At 52.0% G+C, this 12918-nt stretch overlaps 1 protein-coding gene across 1 annotated transcript in view; it reads left to right on the top strand.

Annotated features, from left to right (window-relative positions):
- Nucleotides 1-4241: 4241 nt before the first annotated feature.
- Nucleotides 4242-12918, top strand: part of CYTH3 (cytohesin 3) — a gene marked incomplete at its 5' end in the record, with an annotated part of 28950 nt that continues 20273 nt past the window's right edge. The window contains 3 exons of the mRNA XM_040636543.1: nucleotides 4242-4478; nucleotides 6013-6077; nucleotides 6606-6672. Of these exons, the coding sequence (XP_040492477.1) occupies nucleotides 4242-4478; nucleotides 6013-6077; nucleotides 6606-6672 (369 nt within the window). The remainder of the gene's footprint in view (nucleotides 4479-6012; nucleotides 6078-6605; nucleotides 6673-12918) is intronic.

Raw genomic sequence — 12918 nt, forward strand, 5'->3', positions numbered from 1 at the left:
TGTCATCTTGGCTAACTGTGTCAACGGGACAGAGTGGCAGTGATGTCGGGCGGTGGGTCCACACTGCACTGCCTTCTCTGGTGCGGTGCTGTGGGGAAAGGCCTCGATGACCAAGGGTGCCTGCTCTGCGCGCCTCTGACCCCGTTCTCCGTGGGCTGCCTGGTGTGTGCGAGCACCTGCTTGTCCTCAGATTGTGTGACTGCAGAGTTATTCCGGGTGCAGAGCTGGTGCTAGAACCCCCATCCCCCAACAGCTGGAGTCACCGCTGAGTGCTGGTTGTGGTGTCACTGCACATTCTGGGGGACAAGAGAAGGAATAGGATAGTGAGATAGTCAAGTGACAGAACCTGGGCAGGGATGGGTCTCGTATTTTGTCACATATTTCTGTTCCTCTTGTTTATTCTGTGTAAGCCCCAGGGAGCATCCCGTGATTTCATGAAGTATTAATACATACTTCAGCCGAATGCCGTCACAGAAACGACTGGAAGAGATGCTACTGGCCAGTGAATTCCAGAAGCTTTTCTTTTTTTACTCTCTACTATGACAGATTTCAAACCCTTTAAATATGGAATGGACAATGGATACCCGTATGTCCATCAATAGGCTTAACGATTGTTGTCATTTACTCAGTTTTGGGGGGGGGAATATACCGACATAGTATCATTACAACCCCTACATGGGACAGTATGAACAAGTATGAACAAGACGGTATGAACAAGAAGATTGTTCACCTTATCCCACCTTACAGAATGTTTCTTTCTTTTAGACTGGCAAAATCTGGTCGAAAGTACTGGTAAAGTGAATGGTCAGTACTTGATTTGTTTGACTTCTTGGGGCCTTAAGGGGACAGGAAAGCTGCGCCTCAGTGAGGGAGAGTTAGAGGGTGTGGGTGGAAGCTTGAGGCTCTAGCGTCAGGTCTGCTGGTGTGGAGATGCGTCACCGGGCCGCGGCTCCGTGCTCTCAGCCAGCCCTCCTCATCCTCTGGGTCGGAGGGAGGGGCCGGAGGTGGACTCTCTGAAAAGAAACAAAAATGTCTGTTGATGATGGCATGACAGGCCCCCCCCCCCCGCAGAATCTTGTTTTCCTCTCTGCCAAACAGTACAGCAGAAGAAAACTGAAAATAAGAAATCTCTGTGGCTTTTTTAGGGAGGGGGATCTGGCCAGCTTTTTTCCTTCTTTGCCCTTGACTGTTGGTTTTAATTACTAAAGAGCATTGAATTTTCTGAGCTGAAATACACTAGGTGTCATCCTGTATGAAGAAAGATCTTTCTCTGCTTTATCTAAATTCTCAGAGTTGTCATAATGCAGGAGAATGTAGTCTGGATGTCCGGACTCAAGGACCAGGAGCTCTGCCTGGCTTTTAAAAAATGTTTTCATTAAAGATTTAAAAATTAAATTTTTATTTGATAGCAAGAAGAGTATTCACGAAAGACCATTCCTTTGGAGTATAATACTCCTTTTGGAGTATCCTGTGTATCCCTTTCTTTCCTCCTAGGAAGTAAATATTATTCTGAATTCCGTATTTATTATTCCGGTAATTGTCTTTATTGCTTGACTATGTATCTCTTTGTATACCCAAACAACATACTGTTTAATTTTTTTTTTTTTTTGAAATAGAAAGTGTTCATCTCCATAGTATTTTCCTGAGATGACCCATTTGTTCGTGCTTGTATGTGATTTATTTTTACCACGGTTCAGGAGTCTCTTGCCTGAATGTACAACCTGTCTTCCCGTCCTGCTCTGGATGAGCCTTTCCTTTCTCTTCGTTTGCTTCTACAAAGTGTGCTGCTTTGGCGCTATCATACGTGTCTTCTGTTGCCGCACTCGAGGATTTAGTATATATACACCTGGGAGTACGCCATTGGGTGATGTTGACGTGCATGTACTCCTGCAGGTTTTTACAGTTCTCAGGCGTGTATGCATCAGTCAGCGGTTCCGCAGGGCATCGCCCTGGCTTCCACAACATGTCTGGCTCCCCAAGGTGTAACCACTGTACCTTTTTGTGTCTGTTCTGGTATCTGTTTTGCGTGTTAGAGGCTTACCTCAGGAGAGTGCGTGCCAGAGGTTACCGGAAGCTCTGAGTGTGTCAGGAGGCCTCATTGACTGGTTTCTCTGTGGGGTGATCTAGGTGTGCTGGTTGCTGGTGGACAGCTCCCCGCCCCCGCCCCCATATCAGTCTCTTTGCATCTAAAGCTGGTCTGATTCTGCAGAGAAGATCCTTCTCCCTCTAGTCTGGGATGGTGCAGGTGGGTAAAGGCTGGTTGCCAGTAGTCCGGGAGCCCCGTGGGGAGAAGATGGGGGGGGGGTGACCGGGTGTCAGCTCAGCTCGCATCCCTGGTCTTTGGTGTGGTGCGCTCTTATGAGTGGGGTGACCCTTGGGCCCCCTGACTGACTCTGTCTAGAGATGAAGGGGTCCCATAGCTTTTACACGGCCTCGTCCAGCTCTTAGCAGCTCACTCCTCTTCTCAGCCGGCCCCCAGACTGACCTGCTGCCACCAGTTCCCAAGCCCTTGGCTGGTGGCCCTAGGTGTCAGATTACACCTTGGCCTGCACACCCCCCCCCCTCACCAGCCCCCATTTCTTTGGCATAAGATTCTTCTCCCTCACCTTGGTTAAGCGAGTCCATGCTGGTCCAGTCTGTCTTCTCGCTTCAAAACGCGTTCTCCCCCCCCATTATCTTGGTCCTCATGGGTTTTTGAGTTTTACGAACTTGCCTTACTATAGTTGCAGTGAGCTTTATCACCGTGTTAGTAGAGGTCTCTCCCTGAGATTTGAATTTGCATTTCCCCGATGATTAAGAGAGTTGATGTCTTTTCACACGTCCATTGATAGGTTCCTTTTCGATTTTGTCACTGTTCAAGTCTTTTGGCCATTTACTAACCTTGGTTTTAAATTCTTTCCCCCTTCTTTGTACGAGTTCTGTATTCTGGATACCAATCCTGTGATGGTGTTCGGCTTAGCTCTTTACTTCATGGTGTGGAATTTTGGTGACCAAAGGGTCTTAATTTTAATGGTGAATTTATTGATATTTTTGTTTGTGATTTACATTTTTTCCCGTCTTTAAGAAACCCTTTCCGACTCTCCAATTGTAAACACGTTCTCCCCATCCTAAAAATCGTGGTGTCACCTTTGCATTTAAGCCTTTGTCCACTCGGAGTTGGTTGAAAATACGTATGGTGATAAACAGGGATTCGGCTCCCGTGGGTGCTCAAGGATCACCGATGTGTCACATGGCACGTGCCACTCAACGGCACGTGCGCCCTGTCTGCGGGGTCAGCTCTGTTACAAGCAAGCTTCTGTCTGTCTGGGGGGGCTCTTGGAGCTACCGTCTGTCTTCCGGTGCGTCGGTCAGTGTGTCTACCCCTGCGCTGTGACCATGTTCTCGTTTCTAGCAGCTCTGCATGCTCTCTTGCTATTTGGTCAGATTCTTCATCTTTTGTTTCTTTGAAGATATTAATGAAGTAGGAATTAAACGCACGATAGAGGAGTATTAAAAATCAAATCTCCTTCAAAAAGCGTAGTGAAATAACAGTTGCAGCACAATTAATCAAAGATCAGCGAGAATACGGACATGGTAGGAAGGGGGGAGGTTAATCACTAATAATTAGAGGATATTATTATGAACAACTCTCTGTCGGGAATAATAATACAAAGATTTGGTTACCCACGTACTGGCCACCTTGTGACACTTCCGCGTGTCATTCCCGAATGTGCTTCCTGCCATCCGGCCTTCTCGGGAAGAACCACCGTCAAGGACTCGTGTGCGCTAATGTTCTGTACGTTCACACACGTCTCACCTCCGAAGCGTGTGCTTGGTTTTCAGCCTTTCCAAACGGCCATGCGCAGTCTCCGGTCTGTTTTACCTTCCCTGCTCACCTGTGTTGATAGACTGAGTTCAGCTGTTTTTTTATGGTTGTGTGGGGTTCTATTTTATAAATATACCACCATGTATTCTTTATGAGTGGACGTTTGGGTGGTTTTTTTTTTTTTTTTTTTTAGATTTTTTTTTTTTATTTTTTATTTATTCGACAGAGATAGAGACAGCCAGCGAGAGAGGGAACACAAGCAGGAGGAGTGGGAGAGGAAGAAGCAGGCTCATAGGGGAAGAGCCTGATGTGGGGCTCAATCCCATAACGCCGGGATCACGCCCTGAGCTGAAGGCAGACGCTTAACCGCTATGCCACCCAGGCGCCCCTGGGTGGTTTTTCTATTACAGACAAGGTTGCTGTGAGTATCTGACATGGGGTCTACGTGCTCGGGTTCTTTCAGGGCCAGGTGCCGACCTGCAGACCTGCCGGCGTGTTGGAATGCCCGTCTTCAGCCTCACCGGGTGTTGCCGGCAGGGCCTCCAGACCCGTAGTAGTTTCATTGTATGGTTTTTTTTTTCTTCTTCCAGTGCCCGAAGACCTCTCATTGGAGGAGAGAGAAGAACTTTTAGACATTCGTCGAAGAAAAAAGGAGCTTATTGATGACATTGAGGTAAAAAACCAACCAACCAACCAAAAACTCCCCTTAGTTTCTGCTTTTAGGTGAAATAATCAAGTAACTTCACGAAGAGGTACAAACTGGGCAGCCCGGACGTCTGTACGCTAGCCCACGACGGCAGCAAAAGGGTTACCCAAGTCACGTCGAGCCGCCCCGGAGCTGGGGTCCGCAGTAAACAACGCGCGACTCCAGAGTCACAAAGGGCACCTGTAGACAGTGGCAGCAGTCCCCAAATGTAGGGCTCTCTCAGGTTGAACAAGTCCCTGTTCATTTGCCAAAATCCCTAGCACCTAGAACCCGCCGTCACAATTCTGGCAGGCGGACAGCCTTTGAAGGAAGGAGTAGACCCGTCTCAGGGTCTAGCTGGGCCCCCGAGCGCCGACTGGCTGGTGGCAGCGGGAGGACAGAACACGGCCGAACGCCGTGCTCGCCACGTCTGTGGCCTCGGAGGCCGGCGTGGCGGGGGCCTCCCGGGAGAAGCGGAGCCGCCCGAGCACCACGTCAGGTTCGGAGTGTCCGCGACCGTGGCAGACCCTGGGCAGGAGACCACCCTGCTTGCGCCCACGGCTGTGGCTCTTCTTCCAGAAGCTCCCTAGTTTTGGTCACGCCGAAGTAAATGCGGCGTCAGAGGCCGCTTGCTGCAAGGCCAAGCCTTGTCCACACCACAGCACCTTTCTAGAAGCCTGCACTTGAGGTCTGAACAGAATCGTAGTGTTCGCGTAAAAATGTCTTTGTATTTGAAAGATAATTTGTGGAACTTTTTCCTGTAAGGTTACCCTTCATTCGTGTAAAAACCACTGTATCCCCGAATGGGTGCTTTGGTTGAAGAGTAAGAATGTAGTTGAAGGTTGGTCCTCTTTGGGCGTGAGCAACAGTAGTGCCTGTGGAGGCCCAGGTAGCTCTAGGGACCTCATCCCTGAGTTGAGGACACTGAGGCCCAGAGACGTTACGGGGGTTCCCGAAGGTCTCAGCCAGTTAGTGGTGGATCCCCGCGGCAGGAGGGGGAGCCTGGCCCTTCCGCTGTTCTTGGCACGTCCACGTGCGGCCCGTGAACTCTGCCAGCCCCTCCTGGGCTCTGTCCGTGGTGCTCAGTCTTAGGCAGAGATGGTGCTCGGGACCTGATACTGGTCTCAGCACCTTCGCCCTGGTCCTCCCAAGAGGGGAGGAAGACCGTGGCCGGGGGGTGGGGGGGGCTGCTGGGGAGGAGGAGCGGAACAGCCGCAGTGAGCGAGCTAAGGACGCACCGCTCCCCTTTGCTGTTGTGTTTTACACACACACACACACTCACTCTAGAATCTGCCCAGTTGACCGCTCTGAGCTCGTTCTGGTGACAGGCAGACAGGTGATAATTGTGTTCGCTCCTGAGTTGGGCTGCTCCGACTGGATGGAAAGTTCTGGTTTTCCCATCCCCAGGACGTCCACGTGAGGCCTCAGGGACACTTGTGTCTGGGAGGCCAAAATATCTCTGCGTCTAGGAGGGGGGCGGTAAAGAGCCCCACCCCCAAACGTCTGTCTTCTTTTTTGGCAGAGGCTGAAATATGAGATCGCTGAAGTGATGACTGAGATCGACAATCTGACTTCAGTGGAGGAGAGGTAAACAGTCGGTGCCACGCCGCTGAGTTACTAACCTCTTCTCTCCCCGCCTCAGCTGCCATGTGACCAGAGCGGGGGGCTGGACTGTTGGGATCGCGGAGTGGGGCGGCCTTTGTGGGGCTGTTGGTTCCTCTGCTCTCCATCCCTCACTCCTTCCTGCTCTTTGCAGAGGATTCGGGGCTGCTGCAGGGGCTGCGGCTCTCCTCTCCCTTCCTTGGAAGCACAGGCCCCTCCGAATCAGCCTCCCAGAAGCAGCCTCTCTGTAGGGCAGGGAACTGTGCTTTCCTTAAATCGCTGTTGCTCATTATTAGCTTTTTCTGAAGAAGGAATCAAGTGTAGGAAAGAGCCCCGGCAGCCACGCGTGCTGCCTCTGCGGTGGGGGGTAGAGGGGTGGGGATGCAGGGGCAGAGGGGTGGGGGAGCGGGCGGTTTTCTGCAACGAGGTCCTGGCCGTAGTGCCGGGGAGACTGCCGTCTTGCGCTTGGTGCAAACGTTGGCTAACGATTTCTTAACTGTTTGAAATGCATAGCAAAACTACCCAGAGGAACAAGCAGATAGCAATGGGGAGGAAGAAATTCAACATGGATCCCAAAAAGGTAAGCAGACATCCCAGTGTTCTGGCCTGGAGGAGACTGCGTGATTCACCGGTTTGATAGGCTCTCTCATTTTGGACAAGGGGGGTCGGTCATACCCTTTCATAAATACTGAGAGCGGAAGTTGCATTTGTATCATGGAGGGGCTGCCGGTGAGTGGGGTGGAGCACAGGTGCCCGTTGCCGTCATCCCTGGACCCGAAGACCTTTCTTTGCATGTGAGGCTCCGGGTGAGGCCGGGCCTCCAGGAGCAGCTGGTGCGGGCAGGCCCTCGGTGGGGCCAGGCCGAGTGCTGTGTCCTCCCGCTGCAGTGCGGCCCCCAACCCAGCAAGCCGGTGGGCAGGGCTGCGCCCTGGGTGTCTGCTGGGGGGTTAAATGGTTCAAGTCAGGGGACTTTGTTCCTTCCATTCACCTTCGAGAGAAGACGTCTGCATGAAGGACCGGGGAGCTCTCCTGATTGAAGCCAGTACTGGGTCTTTCCTCGAGTTGGATTTTCTAGGAAAATGCCCAAAATAATGAAAGCTGCAACACGTAGCTGCTCGTTTTTGAGGCTGAATCAGAAGACGTAGCAGAACCTGTAAACACTTTGTGAACACCTGGCTCAGCTACAAGACCGTTTGGTTTGAGACTGAGAATGGATCTGAATCAGGGCTCTCGGTGCCGGAGAGGAACGCCGTGTTCCCAGAGGCTTCTAACTGCGGAGCTGACGTCATCATTACACAGTGATCTTTAGGTGGCATTCACATCACACACCTTCCTCGGGATTTTATTTATTATTTATTTATTTGGCATTGAGCTTCCGTGCTAATGAACGGTTCGTTCATTCAGTAGATGCTGATTGCAAGCATTGCACTGTGCAGGGTGTAAGGTTTGCAAGCTTGGATGTCTAGATGCAGGCCTGGTTGCAAATGGTCCTTAAAGAAATGGCTTGCGAATGTGGATTCTCCTAAGCGGCGCCACGGCTGCCGCGGGAGGACGGTCTTTGTTTAGCTGGTATCCTCACACCCTGTCGCTTCCCGATTCTCCGCGTAGGGGGCATCCACAGGCCCCAGAGTGGAATGCAGCTTGTCCCTGGGAATGGCTGTGTGAGTTTGGTGATTACCTGAGGTTTGGAGTTAGAAGCGTTTTTTCGTGGTGGTTGTTTTCCTTTCCTGAGGACTTGAGTTTGCAGAGTTGGCTGAATCAGCGCAACATCTCCAGAGAGAGTGGCTGCGTGGCTGTTTTGAAAGCTGGACTGTATGTTTTAAGGTGCAGCGCAGGATAGCACGCCGGCAAGTCCGTGGATGGATCCAGGTCCTCCCCACGAAGCACCCACAGACGCCCTGGCGGTTCAGTGGTGCTGCCCCTCCGTCCGGCTCTGGCCCGTCCTCTCGTTCTGCGCGCACCAGCCGTCAGACGTGCGGTCACGGGGGCTGACGCACACTTCCTGAGGACTCGCCACGTGTCAGGAACTGCTAACAAAGCCCTGTACTTGGTACACTTAACCTTAAACGGGGTGGGCTTCCTTTGAATGCCTGTGGCACAGTTGGCGGAAATGAGGCACAGAGCCGCTAGGACTTGCCCAGTGTCCTGAGCGAGGACTCCACCTCGGACTCGGCCCATAACCACCACACTTGCCTGGTCTCCTGTGGGACCCTGGGGTTGGTTTGTCAGCAGCCCTGGGAGTCTCTCACCACGTCCGTCCAAGGAAGCAGCTGCTTTATCTGCTCTGCCCGGGCTGTGGCCGGCTGCTCTGAGGGCTTCCTTTTGCCTGTATACCTCTTCACCTGAGAGAGTTTTAAGATACTGTTGGTTCTGCCCAACAACTTATTTGTAATTATAGTAAATTTAGTCTGCATGTGGTCCTTTGCTGGGGGAAAATAATGAGAATTCCCTTGTCTTACAGACAATTATTAGCACTCGTTGGAGTCAGGTTGGGCCACCATAACAAAATACCATAGACTGGTGGCGTAAACACTCGACATTTACTTTTTCACTGTTCTGGAGGCTGGAAGTCCGAGATCAGGCTGCCAGCAGGGCCGGTGAGAGCTCTCTTGCCGACTTACAGACGGCCTCCTCCTCACTGTCTCCCTAACCGCCGAGAAGAAGCAGGAGAGTGCCCCCTGGTGTCCCTTCTTAAAAGGGCACCAGTTCCATCCGATCAGAGCCCCGCCCAAATGACCTCATGGGACCCTAACTGCCTCCTGTGAGTGCACTTCCTAACACCATCACATTGAGGGTTAGAGCTTCCAGATCGGGATCTTTGGGAGAAGAACATTTGGTCCAGAACAGCGCCGGGTGATCTCACATGCGGTGGGAAACGGGCTCGCATCAGATTTTCAGGCTAGCGGGAAGTAATTTAAATCACAGAGTGCTGACATTTTCAGCAGGAGCTTCTGTTTGTGCAGGTATGTTAGACCCAGAGGCAGCACGTGAGGCTATAAATGAGCACGAGGAAAGGTTGATTCGATCAAGGAAGCTGGAAACATTCGACAGGCTCTCTCTTTTATTCCCAGTTTCCTAGAAATGCCTTTAAAAATATAACGTATGAATCTACAACAAGCAGGAGTTGACTCAGTCGACTAGAAACTGCGGGAATCCTGAAACATAGCCCAAAGCACAGTCAGGAAGGAATTGCTCTGGGAAGGGAGAGCCACGGCAGGGGGGGGGGTTCGGCTCACTCGGCAGCAAGTGTGGGGCATCCAGACCGTTCACCCTTGGCTGAGCTCGTGCCAGGCAGTGGCGTGTGCTGCCCGGTGGGGGACGCAGGTGTCACTTCTCCGCTGGCCTCACCGAGGAGGAGAAGCACGAGCACCCGCTCCCAGACACCAGCCTCTGAGCACCCCAGCTGGCCGGTCACCTGCTCCAGAAACAAACGGGCGTTCAGTTGGGCCTCCAGAGAATCTGAAATACAAAGGTAATCACCCAGCCCGGAGGCAACAACAAATGTACGGGCTGCTTGAGCCCATGCAAGAGACGTGAAACGCCACAAACAGAACACAGGAGGAAACATTAAAAGTAGGATGTTTTGTGGATGATAAAGCTTATCAGAGATGATGGGGTGTTGGCTTATCCTTGGTGCAAAAAGGGGGAGTTGGGGAAAAGTTCCGTGGAAGTGAAGCACCCAGCACCCTGTGAAAACCCCAGAGTTCCTCGAACAAAAGTCCCAGGAGGAGAGAATAGAAGACAGTGAAGGATGTATTTCAAAGAAATACTGGAATATTTCAGAGCTAGATTAAGATAAAATCCTCAAAATCAAAGGGCTCACCAAGTGCCAAGCAGGATAGATTTTTCAGACACTGATCCATAGAAATATCAAGTAAAATACCAGAGAACTTATGGATAAAAAGAAATTCACTGACTTTCCAGGAAGGAAAGACCAGATTATCTAAGAAGAAACCAGAATCACAACAGGAGCACTGGATCAAAGACAGCAGGGAGACTGTTGTCCAAGGTCCGAGGAAACGTGATTTAAAACCTAGAGGAGGCCCCATGTAGAACCGCAAAAAACCAAATAAAAATAATAAAACCTAGCGTTCTGTACATCAGGACCGCCACCCGTGTGAGGGGCCAAGTGAAGACGTTTAAGATTTGCAAGGACTCCCAAGGGAGCTGCTAACACGTTCCGCGAGCCCTAGAAATCGTGGTTGGAGCGGTGCGACTGTGAACAAGACACGAATCCAGGATGCGGGCTGGAACGGGAGAAACGTGAAGAAAGCAGCTAAATATACGGTTAAGTCTGAATGAGAGCTTGATGGCTGAAAGAATGTTTAAAAATTCAAGTCCCGGATTACCTCAGTACAGTTGACCCTTGAGCAGCACGGGGTGTGAGCTGGGAGGGTCCACTTAGACGTGGACATTTTTTTTTTTTTAGTATATACTGTATAGTACTGGAAATGTATTTTCTCTTCCTTACAACTTTCTTAGTAACATTTTCTTTCCTGCAGCTTGCTATTTTAAGAATGTTACTGTAATATTGTGATACTGTTGTAAGAATACAGTATATAACATATAAAACGTGTTAATTGACTGCTTATGTTATGGGTAAGGTTTCTGGTCGACGGTAGGCTATTTGGCTTTTGGGGAGTCAGAAGTTATACGCAGATTTTCGACTGTGTGGGGTATGGGGGCCCTAACCCCTGCGTTGTTCAAGGTCAGCTGTGTGTAAGTAGCAAGGGAAAGGGAAGCAGGGAACTAAACGTTGGCTAAGGTTTTCTAGATGTTCATGGATGAATATAAGTTTAAATATTAAAATTTTATTTTTTTGAAGATTTATTTGTCACAAAGAGCACAAGCAGGGGGAACGGCAGAAGGAGAGAGAGAAGCAGGCTCTCTGCTGAGCAGGGAGCCTGATGAGGGGCTCCATCCCAGGACCCTGGGATCATGAGCTGAGCCAAAGGCAGACGCTTAACCAGCTGAGCGACCCAGGCGCCCCTCTAAATGATATTTTAAAGCACAAACATTGTCTAATGATAGTGGAACACTTACTCGTATTAGCGTTACCCAGTGTACTCGGGGCCCCGGTAATAAATGACCACACACTCGGTGGCCTGAAACACACGTGTGTTGTCTCCCAGGCCCCGGGGCCAGAAGCCTGGGATGCAGGTGTGGGCAGGGTCGGTTCCTTCACGAAGCTCTGGGGGAGAGTGCGCTCCGTGCTCCATCCCCGCTGGTGGCGGCTGCCGGCCATCCCTGGTGTTCCCCAGCCTGTGGACCCGCCACTCTGCTCTCAGCCTGCGTGTCACAGGGACGGGGACGCATGTCAGCAGCTTCCATGTCCTCCTCCTCTGCTTCTGCCTCTTTGCGTCTCCTCCCCGACACAGTCCCGTTCACCCTTGCAGCTGTTCTCTTTGACTCTGGCTTTTGGCTCCATCTTCTCTTCGGTGCCCGGCCTGGCTCACCCTTGTGGGGCCGTGTTTTCCGGGACCTCTTGCAAAGGGAGCTGGAGCTTGACGTGGGGCTCTTCTGGCTACCTTCCGTAACCACGAAGCACAGAAGAGATGACCTTGGGCTGGGCCTACTTGCTCTTCTCAAATCCTGGTTCTTCAGGCTGTTGCATGGCCTCCCCAGGGAGCCTCCGAGTGGTCGAATTGTAGAGCAGGTCGTGAGCCTCATCCCCAGGCCTGTTCAGTTCCGGGCAGGGCGTAGGCTGATGGAGTGCCTGGGACCTTGTGACTGTGGACATTGCTGGACCCGGAAGCTCCGGGGACCGCTGGGAGGCTGGAGAGAGCACAGGGCGGGATGGATGCGAGATGCAGTCAAAGCCTACCCCCCCCCCAGGGCCCAGCAGAGTAACAGCAGCAGTCGGGAGGAGGCCGCAGGGACCTGGCTGCGAGACCACCTGCCGCTGCCGTTTCACCACTGCTGGGTGCCCCCTGCCCTCCAACGGCCAGTATCACAGCTGAAGTGGTCATGAAAGGCCAGGCCAGGGAGGTCACCCCAGATACCAACCAGGCATCCACCCCCAGGGAGCACCTGCTTCCGCTGGGCCCTTGGCCCCAGGACCTCGGGCTCCTTTGGATGCTCTCTCTCCTGTCCTTGCAGTTTGGGGGGGGGGGGGCAGCAGGATCTACCAGTTCCACCCACATCCGGTCTGTGAGTCCTTGGGACACGGAGTCGGGAGACGCAGACCAGGGCCTCCAACCTCTTCGCCAGGGATGTTAGGTCAGACTGTATGTGTCTGCCCGCTGCCCAGAGCCCCACCTCCCTTACCCTGGGCGCTGGGCGTGCACGGCGCCAGGACCGTCACTCGTCCCTCACCTTGTTTTGGGGGCCTTGCTGGACAGGTGCGTCCTTGGGATCGGAATCCTTACGGTACGTGCACGTCTTCCCGAGTAGAAGGTGATCCCTAGGGGGCCTGGACTCGAGCTCCCACCAGAAATAGACGAGAGTTAATTTAGGATCGTCAGACATACTGGCTTTTTGGTAAACTTTTATTTTTTGAAGAACAGCATATGGTGCACAATCTTTGAATGCACAGCTTGATGAATTTTTACACATTAAAATCCTCATGTAACCCAGAGCAAGATGCGGTGGGAGGGCACCAGGAGTGTCTGTCCAGTGTCCCCTCCTAGCAAACAAATCTCACCCGACACACAGCAGCGCCTGTTGTAAAACTGCAGATGGCATCAAGGTGCCTCCTGTCGTCCTTTTACTCCGTGTCACGTCTGTCCGACTCATCGGTGTCGTCGTGCGTGTCGCGTCTGTCCGATTCATCGGTGTCGCCGTGCGTGTCGCGTCTGTCCGACTCATCGGTGTCGCCGTGCGTGTC

Source organism: Ursus maritimus, unplaced genomic scaffold (assembly GCF_017311325.1).
Source record: "Ursus maritimus isolate PB19 unplaced genomic scaffold, ASM1731132v1 scaffold_2, whole genome shotgun sequence".
Lineage (NCBI taxonomy): Eukaryota > Metazoa > Chordata > Mammalia > Carnivora > Ursidae > Ursus > Ursus maritimus.